This window comes from Balaenoptera musculus, chromosome 3 (genome assembly GCF_009873245.2).
Source record: "Balaenoptera musculus isolate JJ_BM4_2016_0621 chromosome 3, mBalMus1.pri.v3, whole genome shotgun sequence".
Lineage (NCBI taxonomy): Eukaryota > Metazoa > Chordata > Mammalia > Artiodactyla > Balaenopteridae > Balaenoptera > Balaenoptera musculus.
In genome coordinates this window covers 107738808-107751936 of record NC_045787.1, presented here as the reverse complement: position 1 = coordinate 107751936, position 13129 = coordinate 107738808, and the positions used below count along the sequence as shown (strand labels likewise).

Here is a 13129-nt window from a genome sequence, read left to right as displayed (position 1 = left end):
AAAATAAATTCTAGATGATGTAAAGGCCCAAACATAAAAAGCAAAACTTCAACATTCAGAGGAAAATGTACTAGAGTATCTTTATGATTTGGAGTAGAAAGAATTTCTTAAAAAGCTATAAAGGCAAAATTAATAAAGGAAAAGTTTTTTTAATGAATATGATATAAATAAAGTCCCAAACTACAGGTTTATCATAAACAGAATTGAAAGACAAGTCACATATTGGAAAAAGGCAATTGTACCGCAGATAACCAACACAGAATTAATATCAAGAGTATATAAAGGATCAGTAAGAAAAAACCAGACGACCCAATAGAGAAAAGTGAACAAAGGATATCAATACACATTCATAATGGAAAACTGTAATGACCATAAGCATGACAAGATGATCTACCTCACCAGTAATCCAGAAATGCAAATTAAAACAATGTGATACCTTTTCATATCCATGAGTTTGACAAAAATGAGAAAAGTTATACATAACAATAACAGTGAGGATATGGTGAAAAGGGACCTCTCACACAGGGTTGATTGGGGTATAAATTGGTACAGTTACTTTAAAGAACAAGTAAAAAATTCCTGGAAAACTGGAACATGTACATACCCTATGCCTCAACAGTTCTGCTTCTTGGTATATACCTAGATAAACTTTTACATGGGTGCAAGAATCCATGTGCTAGTGTTTTCAGTAAATTCGTGTGCAATATCAAAAAAATGAAACAATACTATTGTTTATCAAGAGACATGGATAAATAAACTAGCTTATTCTTACAATGGAATAAGACATAAAAGTGAAAGACCTAGATATTTATCCAACAGTATAGATAAACCTCAGAACCTAATGTGTGATGAAAAGTAAGTTGCAGAATATATGGAGCATAACACCATTCACTTGCATTTTAAAGCCACAGAACAATACAATATATTGTTTGGAACACATACACATTTGATAAAAGTATAAAAACAAGTACAGGAGTGATATCCACTGACTATAAAATAGTGATTATCCCTGAAATGAGACAAGAAAATAAAAAGGGACATACGACTTCAGCTTTACAGGATTTTATGACTTAAAAGGAAGGAGATTTTTGTTAAACAAATATGGCAAAATGTAACATCTGTCAAATGTGGGAATTAGGTTTACGAGTGTCTGATGTACCAGCTGCTGATATTTGAAACATTTTATAATTTAAAATTTTACATAAAAATCACTAGTAGCTTAGGTATTATTGTCCTTTAAAAATTATAAAACATTTAAACATGCAGGAGTTATCAGAATAAAAGTCCTCAAGTTACTAGTCCCCTTCCCCAAATCTAATTTTTCTCCCAGACTAATTATTAACATTTAGCATGCATTACTTCTATGTATTTATATACACATATGCATATATGTGTACAAAAATAGTTGTTTTGTATCTAAGTGGATTCAAAGAGAATATACATTCTGTGACGTGCTCCTTTCACTTGACATGTATATATATATACATATATATATATATATACTACATCATACTTTTCAACTTCTGCATAATATCCCAGAGTATGAATGAGCCATATCTTCTTTCATTGTTCCCCTAAATTTGGAAATTTAGGCTGTTTAAACAATGCTGTAGAAATTTCTGTACGTATACCTGAGGTGTTCATTTATTAGTATTCTTGTGAGCCACTGGGATACAGACTGAATAGTATGTTTATTTTAAATTTTGATGTCAATTTCCCTTTCAAAAAGGCCCTATAACTTACATTCCTTCCTGAAATATATGAGAGTGCCCATTTTCTCACATGCATATCACCTTTACATACATATACTGGATATGACCAGTTTCTTTAACTTTTGCAACTCTGATGAAGAAAAATGTTTCCTTTGTTTTAATCTACATTTCTTTGATCACTAAATGGGTTAGTATTTCTTCTTTTATGAATTTCTTATTGATATCATTTGCCCATTTTTCCATTGAGTTATCTTTTGCTGAGTCATAGGAACATCTTATATCTTAACTATTTTAATTATTACATCAGTGGCAAATTTTTCTAAACTTTATTTATAGTAGCTTTCACAGAATACAGAAGTTTTATATTTTTATGTACACATATCTGTGAATCTGTTGGGATCTTGATAGATTACATTTTAAAGAACTGTCATCTCTACAATTTTCAACTGTCCCATCCAGGAACACAGTATGTCTTTCATTTTTAAGTTTTACAGTTTTTTTTAAAAAGTTGCTTCCTATTTTACAGTTTTGTTTGCTATTATACACAGGATCTTTTTTCCATTTCATTTCTGATAGGTTACTCCTGATATATAGTAAAGTTACATTAATTTTGTATTCATCTACTTTCACTTTAGAAAATTCTGCTTAAGAACTGGAATTTTCACTTCTTTGTTGATCTATGGCTTTGTGTTTACAGTGAAATGATTGGTTTTGTCAATGAGTGTAGAAATTCTACCTATTCTTATTATTGTGTGTTTTTTGGACATTGTACTGATGTTAAAATATGCAACTGAAAGTGGGCTTCCCTGGTGGTGCAGTGGTTGAGAATCTGCCTGCTAATGCAGGGGACACGGGTTCGAGCCCTGGTCTGGGAAGATCCCACATGCCGTGGAGCAACTAGGCCCGTGAGCCACAACTACTGAGCCTGCGCATCTGGAGCCTGTGCTCCACAACAAGAGAGGCCACAATAGTGAGAGGCCCACGCACCGCGATGAAGAGTGGCCCCCACTTGCCACAACTAGAGAAAGCCCTCGCACAGAAACAAAGACCCAACACAACCAAAAAAATAAAATAAAATAAATTAATTAAAAATATGCAACTGAAGGCAAAATGAGGACCAACTTAAATACAATTATACTCAAATCTTAATTTCAATGTTCTGAATTAGATGTTATGCAAACTATCTCTCATATTTCCTTTAGCTTCAAATCTTTAGTGAAGGATTCTTCCCCACATATGCTTGCCAAATCTAAGTCTCCTGGCATACACCCTTTCTGACTTCTGCCAAAAGACTGTTTTACAAAGTCCTGCTGGGCCTCTGAGCCTAGATATCTGCAATTAGAACTTGCACCCACCCACTTTCACTGGGTTTCAATAGTCAAAGTGAAATGTTATATGTGGGTAATTCCCTCTGGGAACATGGGAAGCTTTTTTTTAACTAACTAAAAAAGATTTAATTAAATTTGACATTGTACCACAGAGAAGTCAGGCACTTAGATAATCATCATTCTCAAAATTTACTTTCTAGAATACTGACAATCTTTGTTTCACAACAGGCCAAGAACTCATAAATTGTTTTAACTGATCTAATAAAACTATTAAATAATGTTAAAATTAATTTGAAATATAAATATATGCTCTTTAAGGATAGGGTGTCAAATCTTTCAAAATTTTATGACAGTGAAACCTATTGTTGATATCCTGGTGTATTACATAGGAACTGTATTGCATAGTCTTAAGGCACAAAATCACTATATATATATATTTATATATATATACACATATGTGATACGTATACATATATAGTATATATCTTAAAATGTCTAACGTACTAGCTTCAATAAAATAAACATCTGAATGATTATTTTTTATTTTATGTAACATGTTAGTTATTAATCTCTATTGCTCCTAATGATAACTAGATTGTAAAACAAAAAGAACTATTTTTTGATGCGATATTTAAATTAACATGAGTGAAGAATGGAACAAGGGAATTCAGGTTAAAGAAAAAAACTAGAAACTTCTAAAAATGTTAAATAATATTAAAACAATTAAAATATATATTAAATTTAAACTATTTTAGCCAACTTTCCTCAAAAGATATAATATAGACACTTACTGAAATAATAGTAAGTCAGAGTATTTACCAGTGATTGTGTCATGACGACCTTTAGCATTTTCTTACAGGGGCAAATTTCAAATCTGAAACAACGTTTATGTAGGTATAATTTCCATACACACAATAAGAAACAGGCATGAGAGATAAAAAAACAATTATGTAGCAAATCTTTTGACCTATGTAATCCATTTCACAGACTACTAATCTCCAAAGTATTAGGAGGCATTAAAGGTAGTCTCTGGTTTACTGTTAAGTATACTATGTCTAAGCAATTTGATAATTTTTTATCTACTAAAATTAAGTTATTTTAAAACATGACATTTTATATTGAGCATGGCAATTCCAGTATGTTTGCCAACAAACAAAGCTTGCATTGCGAATCTTGTAAAAATTAAAAACCCTGTGTCATCATCAAATGGGAGAACTGACCAGTGAATGGAAGAGAACACACTGCTCACGGAGAAAATAGAATGGTAAAGATGCACAGATAAAAGAGAAACAAGAAGAATATTAAACACAGTTTTATAGTTCCTACCATTAGATGGTAGAATGCCAAGCTGTTCTGTGATACTGTCAATCTTGTCAGGGATGAAAAATGTTGGAGAAAAAAAAAAAAAAGCCATTTAGATCTTACTGATTAAAATGAAGAGGATGCAGCCATATATTACATTTTCACAATAAGGTCTAGCTGTGGTCTAAGTACAGCTAATTCTACTAAGCCTATATTATATAGTTTGATCAAGGGCCACTATTTCCTTAAAAAATTAGAATTTCTTTATTCCACAGTTATCTTACGTGATTTTGACATTTTATTCATCTATCTTCAGAAAACTGATTAAAAATTTTCTTTTAGGAACAGAGACATACTCTATCTCTAAAAGGAAACTGTATAATTATTTGTTAGCTACAGGAATAATTTCAGTGCTTTAGGAACAAAGGCTGCCTTCTGTGGAAAGCTGGCACACACTGTGATTTTTAGACCAATTTAATCTTTTCGGAACTAAACGTTAACTTAATCTAATAATTTTAATCTAATAGTTTCATTTCACACGGGAAGAAAACCCACCAACCTGTCAAAACACTTCATTCTCAAATAGCTATGATAAAACCAAAATACTCATTAAGGTCAAACAGAAGTGAATATGATATACCTCCCTAAGCATTTATTTCACTTTATACAGTTTGATTTTCAGTGAAAATGAAATGTCTTCTTACCTAATGTTCCTTAGAAATACTTAACTATGTTCTGCAGTTTTCAGCAATGTTCTTTCAACGTGAAACTTAATTATGAAACTACACTTTAATGCACTCAATTTCAATATGCCATTTCCAAGAAAAATACTCGCATTTCCAGGAGTTTAGCCAGAGTTATATATTTTAAAATTAAAAATGATACAGACTTAATTTTATTCTAGAAAAATTCACTGCTTCTGAGTTGGTGCATCACAATATGGCACATTTTCTATAAGAAGGTCTTTCCTAGGGACCAATTCTGAAAGAAAAACAAGAAGAATATTTAACATCATTAAAATTAAAATTAAATGCAAATCCACTCATTTCCCCCTAAAACTTGTAACAGTAAATTATCTAGCTTTAAAATAAATCTTCCCAGAGATATTTTATTTCGGTTAACTTCTAAGGTGGCGTTCCTGATTTTAAATGGAGATAGTTAATAGGACTCTCATTTCAGATTATACAAAAACATACATGACCAACTTAACCATTTACCATTGATTTATTAAATATAACTAAATAACTGACTAGAATTCAGCTAAAGCACACTGTCAGTAGCAGATTACAGATTAATGATAATTAAAACCATCAACTGGGGACTTCCCTGGTGGCGCAGCGGTTAAGAATCTGCCTGCCAATGCAGGGGACACGGTTTTGAGCCCTGGTCCAGGAAGATCTCACATGCCATGGAGCAATTAAGTCCGTGCACCGCAACTACTGAGCCTGCGCTCGCTCTAGAGCCCACAAGCCACAACTACTGAGCCCACCCACCTAGAGCCCGTGCTCTGCAACAAGAAAAGCCACCGCAGTGAGAAGCCTGTGCACTGCAATGAAGAGCAGCCCCCCTTCTCCGCAACTAGAGAAAGCCTGAGCGCAGCAACAAAGACCCAACACAGCCAAAAATAAATAAATAAATAAATAAATAAATTAATTAATTAATTAAAATCATCAACTGGAAAATTAGTTCATGCTACCAACTATATAAAAAGCAAGACCACTTTCCTAATTTAAAGATTTCAGTGACTTCCCTGGCGGTCCAGTGGTTAGGACTCCACGCTTCCACTGCAGGGCGCCTGGGTTCGATCCCTGGTTGGGCAACTAAGATCCTGCATGTGATTTCAAATTTTACAGAAGAGTGGTTCTCAACTGGAGGTATTCTGGGTGGTCACACCAACTTAAGAATGCTACTGGAATTTAGAGAGGAGGAGCCAGGGATGTGTGGGATAGTCTGTGTAGTGCAGACTATCTGTTCAAAATGACAATAGGGCCCCACTGAGAAACACTGTTCAACAATAAGAACAACAACAACAAATGCTGAGTCCTAGGAAAGACATCCTGCTGGAGCCAACTGAGGTAAAGCTCTTAAGACAGAAAGTTTTTAGAAGAGCTGAATCCAGGTGAACTGTCATGATCAAAAAATGCTCACACCAAATTCTATGAAATAACTTGCCTATATTCTTCAAAAAGAACAAGGTCATGAAAGACAAAGAAAGATTAAGGAACTGCTCCAGATTAAGGAAGACTAAAAACATATACATACTACTACATGTAACGGTAGATGGCTCATAGGGACCTGCTGTGTAGCTCGGGGAGCTCTTCTCAATACTCTATAATGACATGTATGGGAGGGGAATGTAAAGAAGAGCGGATATATATGTATGTGTGGCCAATTCACTTTGCTGTACAGTAGAAACTAACACAACATTGTAGATAAACTATACTTCAATAAAAAGGAAAAAAAGAAGCCTGACTAATACAATGGCATATATAATCATCAATTCTAGAACTTGGAATTTCAGATCATTCTGATCTTAACCCAGTGTCTTTCCAAACTGAATATTGGCTAAGACTGGGCCATACTAATGAATAACACTTTCTCCTTATCTAGATGTGAGTTGTAAGAACCACTGCAATTGTGCTGTTCCATCCACATGCTTGCTTATCCCACAGTTCCTGCACAATATTTTTTTTCAAAAGACATGGAAAATGTTGTTGTATAATAGAAGAAATAAATAGAACATTCTCAAGTGACTGGTTTATTCATTTTAGGAGAGAGTATGTATAATGAAATGCATTTTTGCTCAGAAGTGAAAAGGGTCCTCTCTGCTATTGTCAAACTTGTTTTTATAAACTCCTATTTTATATTTTATTTGGGTATATCAATCTTGAGTACTTTATTGTCAGGTCATCATTGGTAAACCCCTTCCCTATGACAGTACAGTGTGTACTCAATTTTGGAGTGTGGAAAATACATGTACTTGTTTTGTACCTGTAGTTTGGATATATAATTGACATCTTTGTGCTTTGGTGTTTCAAAACTTTTAAGGCTGTAATGAGGAGTCACATTTACAATCATCAATATATTCTCTACAATGAATATGCTCCCTTAATTAAATCACGATGCTGGAAACACAAACACACACACACACACACACAAAAACATGATGATTAAATGCGATCTGTGTGACCCTCAACTGGACCCTAGACCAGAGATCCAATCCATTTTTTTTTCTTCTGCTATAAAGGGCACTCTTAGGACAAACGGAAAAATTTGAATAACAGAATTGAATCAATGTTAATATACTGATTTTGATAATTATACTGTTGTTATATAAGAGAAGGTCTTTGCAAATTTAGGAAATACACAATATAGTATTTTTAAGAAATACACACTGAAGTATTTCTCCAGATCTAAACCCAAGTGGGCTGTTATGATCTGAAAAATGCTCATTTGGGGGAAAAAGTACATTATGCCTGCATTTACCTTCAGAAAGTTCAAGAAAAAAATGAGGGAGAGATGATAAAGCAAATGTGGTAAAATGTTAGCATTTGTAGAATCTGGATAAAGGAAATTCGCATATTCTTCAACTTTTCTTGCACCTTTTCTGTAAATTTGAATCATTAAAAAATGTTTTAGAGATATTACTAAAACGAATTCAAAAGGAAAACTGAACTTGTAACAAAAAAATAAGTGATCTGACTAAAGATAATGCTCTTATGAGCCACATGGTAAATCTGGCTTACTGAACTGAAAACCAGTTAAATAAGTATTATCTAACCATTTTTTATATCTCACTTGCTGTTACCAAATCTTTGGAGGTTTCACCAGAGAGCAAATTATAGTTTAGGTTTTAACTTATTAACAATGGCAGTAAATTGTTTCACTTATCAAACATACATGTGCTTATTTTTTGCTAGACATTACATCAAGAAATGAAGTTACAGAGATAAATACATAATAGTCTCTTAAGTACAGCACGGTGACTTTAGTTAATAATACTGTACTGCATACTTGAAAGTTGCTAATAGAATCTTAAAAGTCCTCATCACAAGAAAAAAATTTTTTTAACTATTATGGGGACAGATTAACTAGACTTACTGTGGTGATCATTTCAAAATATATATAAATAGAGAGGACAGACCGCAAAGCAAGAGTAAATACAATCCTGCAGCCGGTGGAACAAAACCACATTCACAGAAGATACACAAGATGAAAGGGCAGAGGGCTATGTACCAGATGAAGGAACAAGATAAAACCCCAGAAAAACAACTAAATGAAGTGGAGATAGGAAACCTTCCAGAAAAGGAATTCAGAATAATGATAGTAAAGATGATCCAGGACCTTGGAAAAAGAATGGAGGCAAAGATCGAGAAGATGCAAGAAATGTTTAACAAAGATGTAGAAGAATTAAAGAACAAACATGTAGAAGAATTAAAGAACAAACAAACAGAGATGAACGATACAATAACTGAAATGAAAAATACACTGGAAGAAATCAACAGCAGGATAACTGAGGCAGAACAGATAAGTGACCTGGAAGACAGAATGGTGGAATTCACTGCTGCAGAACAGAAAAAAGAATGAAAAGAAATGAAGACAGCCTAAGAGACCTCGGGGACAACGTTAAACGCAACAACATTCGCATTATAGGGGTCCCAGAAGGGGAAGAGAGAGAGAAAGGACCTGAGAAAATATTTGAATAGACTGTAGTCGAAAACTTCCCTAACATGGGAAAGGAAATAGCCACCCAAGTCCAGGAAGCACAGACAGTCCCAGGCAGGATAAACCCAAGGAGAAACATGCCAAGACACATAGTAATCAAACTGACAAAAATTAAAGACAAAGTATTAAAAGCAACAAGGGAAAAATGACAAATAACATACAAGGGAACTCCCATAAGGTTAACAGCTGATTTCTCAGCAGAAACTCTACAAGCCAGAAGGGAATGGCACGATATATTTAAAGTGATGAAAGGGAAGAAACTACAACCAAGATTACTCTACCCGGCAAGGATCTCATTCAGATTCGATGGAGAAATCAAAAGCTTTACAGACAAGCAAAAGCTAAGAGAATTCAGCACCACCAAACCAGCTCTACAACAAATGCTAAAGGAACTGCTCTAAGTGGGAAACACAAGAGAAGAAAAGGACCTACAAAAACAAACCCATAACAATTAAGAAAATGGTAATAGGAACATACATATCGATAGTTAGCTTAAAGGTGAGTGGATTAAATGCTCCAACCAAAAGACACAGTCTTGCTGAATGGATACAAAAACAAGACCCATATATATGCTGTCTACAAGAGACCCACTTCAGACCTAGGGACACATACACACTGAAAGTGAGTGGATGGAAAAAGATATTCCATGCAAATGGAAATCAAAAGAAAGCTGGAGTAGCAATACTCATACCAGATAAAATAGACTTTAAAATAAAGAATGTTACAAGAGACAAAGAAGGACACTACGTAGTGATCAAGGGATCAAGCCAAGAAGATATAACAATTATAAATATATATGCACCCAACACAGGAGCACCTCAATACATAAGGCAACTGCTAACAGCTATAAAAGTGGAAATCAACAGTAACACAGTAATAGTGGGGGACTTTAACACCTCACTTACACCAATGGACAGATCCTCCAAACAGAAAATTAGTAAGGAAACACAAGCTTTAAATGACACAATAGACCAGATAGATTTAATTGATATTTATAGGACATTCCATCCAAAAAACAGCAGATTACACTTTCTTCTCAAGTGCACATGGAACATTCTCCAGGATAGATCACATCTTGGGTCACAAATTAAGGCTCAGTAAATTTAAGAAAATTGAAATCATATCAAGCATCTTTTCTGACCACAACCTTATGAGATTAGAAATGAATTACAGGGAAAAAAACGTAAAAAACACAAACACATGGAGGCTAAACAATACGTTACTAAATAACCAAGTGTCACTGAAGAAATCAAAGAGGAAATCAAAAAATACCTAGAGACAAATGACAATGAAAACATGACGATTCAAAACCTATGGGATGCAGCAAAAGCAGTTCTAAGAGGGAAGTTTATAGCAGTATAAAGCCTACCTCAAGAAACAAGAAAAATCTCAAGTAAACCATCTAACCTTACACCTAAAGGAACTAGAGAAAGAAAACAAACAAAACCCACAGTTAGTAGAAGGAAAGAAATCATAAAGATCAGAGCAGAAATAAATGAAATAGAAACAAAGAAAACAATAGCAAAGATCAATAAAACTAAAAACTGGTTCTGAGAAGATAAGCAAAATTGATAAACCATTAGCCAGACTCATCAAGAAAAAGAGGGAGAGGACTCAAATCAATAAAATCAGAAATGAAAAAGGAGAAGTTACAACAGACACCGCAGAAATACAAAGCATCCTAAGAGACTACTACAAGCAACTCTATGCCAATAAAATGGACAACCTGGAAGAAATGGACAAATTCTTAGAAAGGTATAACCTTCCAAGACTGAACCGGGAAGAAATAGAAAATATGAACAGACCAATCACAAGTAATGAAATGGAAACTGTGATTAAAAATCTTCCAACAAACAAAAGTCCAGGACCAGATGGCTTCACAGGTGAATTCTATCAAACATTTAGAGAAGAGCTAACACCTATCCTTCTCAAACTCTTCCAAAAAACTGCAGAGGAAGGAACACTCCCAAACTCATCCTATGAGGCCATCATCACCCTGACACCAAAACCAGACAAAAATACTACAAAAAAAAGAAAATTACTGACCAATACCACTGATGAATATAGACGCAAAAATCCTCAACAAAATACTAGCAAACAGAATCCAACAACAAATTAAAAGGATCAAAATGTATATATATATATATATAAATAAATATAGAATCATTATGTTGTATACTTGAAACTAGTATAGTGTTATATGTCAACTATACCTCAATTTAAAAAAAAGTCTCCTCAGCTTCAAACAGTTCACAAGCTAGTGGAAAAGACAGATTAACCAAAAGTCCAACAAACAGTGGTTTAAGTAAGAGATTTAATTTTCTCACATATCAAGAAATATAGATTAAGGCAACCCTAGGCTACTGCAGGTCCTTAGTACCACCAAGGACCCAGGCTCTTCTTTTTTTCCTGTTCTGCTACTCTTCATGTATCGTTTCTGTCTTCACTACTGCTGTCACATCACATCTGCATTCCAGGCAGGAAGAGGTGAAAAGGGCGAAAAGGAGAGTGCTAGCTCGGCCTATGCTTTTTAACAGGAAAACAATAGCTTTACTGGAAGCAACATTCAGTAGACAGCTGCTTACACTGACCAGAAAGGTGTCACATGGTCTGAGATATCACTTTTTTGTCTCTCCTGTCACACTGTACTCTGAACACAATTTTTCAGTTAGTGAGAAAGAAAGGATATTGGAGAGGTAACAACCCATCCACCCTTTTAGCTACACAACATGAATATGCACCCTTCTTCCGATATATAGAATACTACATCCGTTTACTACTTGACCCCTAAGATCTCATCCATGTTCAAATCAAGGATCTCTAGCTGATGTGCTAGCCTTTCCATTAGGTCCAGCTGTGGCTCACATGGTAGATACCTACTGGAGCATAGTAAAGAATAAACAGGATACAGCAATAAAAACCTGGAATGGAAAACACATGGCAGTTACTGCTCCGCAGCAAATCCTAAATTCTAAATCCTTCTGGACAGAGGAGCAAAAGCTCCTTGCTTTTGGCAGAGCAATAAACTCTAGTCAGCCAAACTGGCAATACCTAATCCTGTTTTCTGGGAGACCCAAAGACCCTCTATTGTCCACTGTCCTTCAAGGCTTCTGGTCTGTCCTCTGGGGGATCCAGATGTGGGGATATTACAAAAAATGCCCTTCTGGGGCTTCCCTGGTGGCGCAGTGGTTGAGAGTCTGCCTGCCAATGCAGGGCACACGGGTTCGAGCCCTGGTCTGGGAAGATCCCACATGCCGCGGGGCAACTGGGCCCGTGAGCCACAACTGCTGAGCCTGCGCGTCTGGAGCCTGTGCTCTGCAAAAAGAGAGGCCGCGATAGTAGGAGGCCCACGCACCACGATGAAGAGTGCCCCCCACTTGCCGCAACTAGAGAAAGCCCTCGCACAGAAACGAAGACCCAATACAGCCATAAATAAATTAATTAATTAATTATTTTAAAAAAAAAATGCCCTTCTTTGAGGCTCTGAAGCTTTCATAATCCAATTCCTCTTGATATGAGTTAAGGGACCCAGGGATGGCATTAAGAGTGGAAGAGAGCTAGCCAAACTTGGGGTTTCTTGGCAATACAATTTATTCAAAAATTTTATAACTTCAAATCTATTTTTTTCCAGTCATTTCCATGTGCAAGTAGCCACAGGCAAACATCTTGACACAGTTACTAAGCATGAAGATTTTCATTCTCTGGTTATGGTCTCTATGCTGTCCCATCTCCTTAACTCTTAGCTTAATGGACACTTCTTAACACAATAAAAAACTATAGGCTCCAGTGAGTAAATGCATCATATATCTGATCTTTGTCTGGCAAATGGGAAAGCTTGGGGCACTGATCTTATATTAGAGCTAAGAGACCCCCTGCTTGTATTGGCTTTAGTTTTAGTGGATAGGAGCAGCTGGCATTTTTAGGCCTGCAAGGCTCTAAATTATAGGACCCTCAATCAGATTCCAGGTTGTAGCAAGGAGTGTCCCTTCACAAAGTAGTACTTCTTTCCATCTTTGCTTTGAAGACTGACTAGCTTAACCTGCATTAATCCTCTTTTTCAAT

At 35.2% G+C, this 13129-nt stretch overlaps 2 protein-coding genes across 2 annotated transcripts in view; both read right to left on the bottom strand.

Annotated features, from left to right (window-relative positions):
* The window catches only part of CDC42SE2 (CDC42 small effector 2), a 201398-nt gene that overhangs the window by 170155 nt on the left and 18114 nt on the right, over positions 1 to 13129 (bottom strand). The gene's annotated exons all lie outside the window — the stretch shown is intronic.
* Positions 5211 to 13129, bottom strand: part of LYRM7 (LYR motif containing 7) — a 40753-nt gene continuing 32834 nt past the window's right edge. Inside the window, exon 5 of the mRNA XM_036846627.1 lies at positions 5211 to 5323. Coding sequence (XP_036702522.1) covers positions 5253 to 5323 — 71 coding nt within the window. The 3' untranslated portion in view covers positions 5211 to 5252. The remainder of the gene's footprint in view (positions 5324 to 13129) is intronic.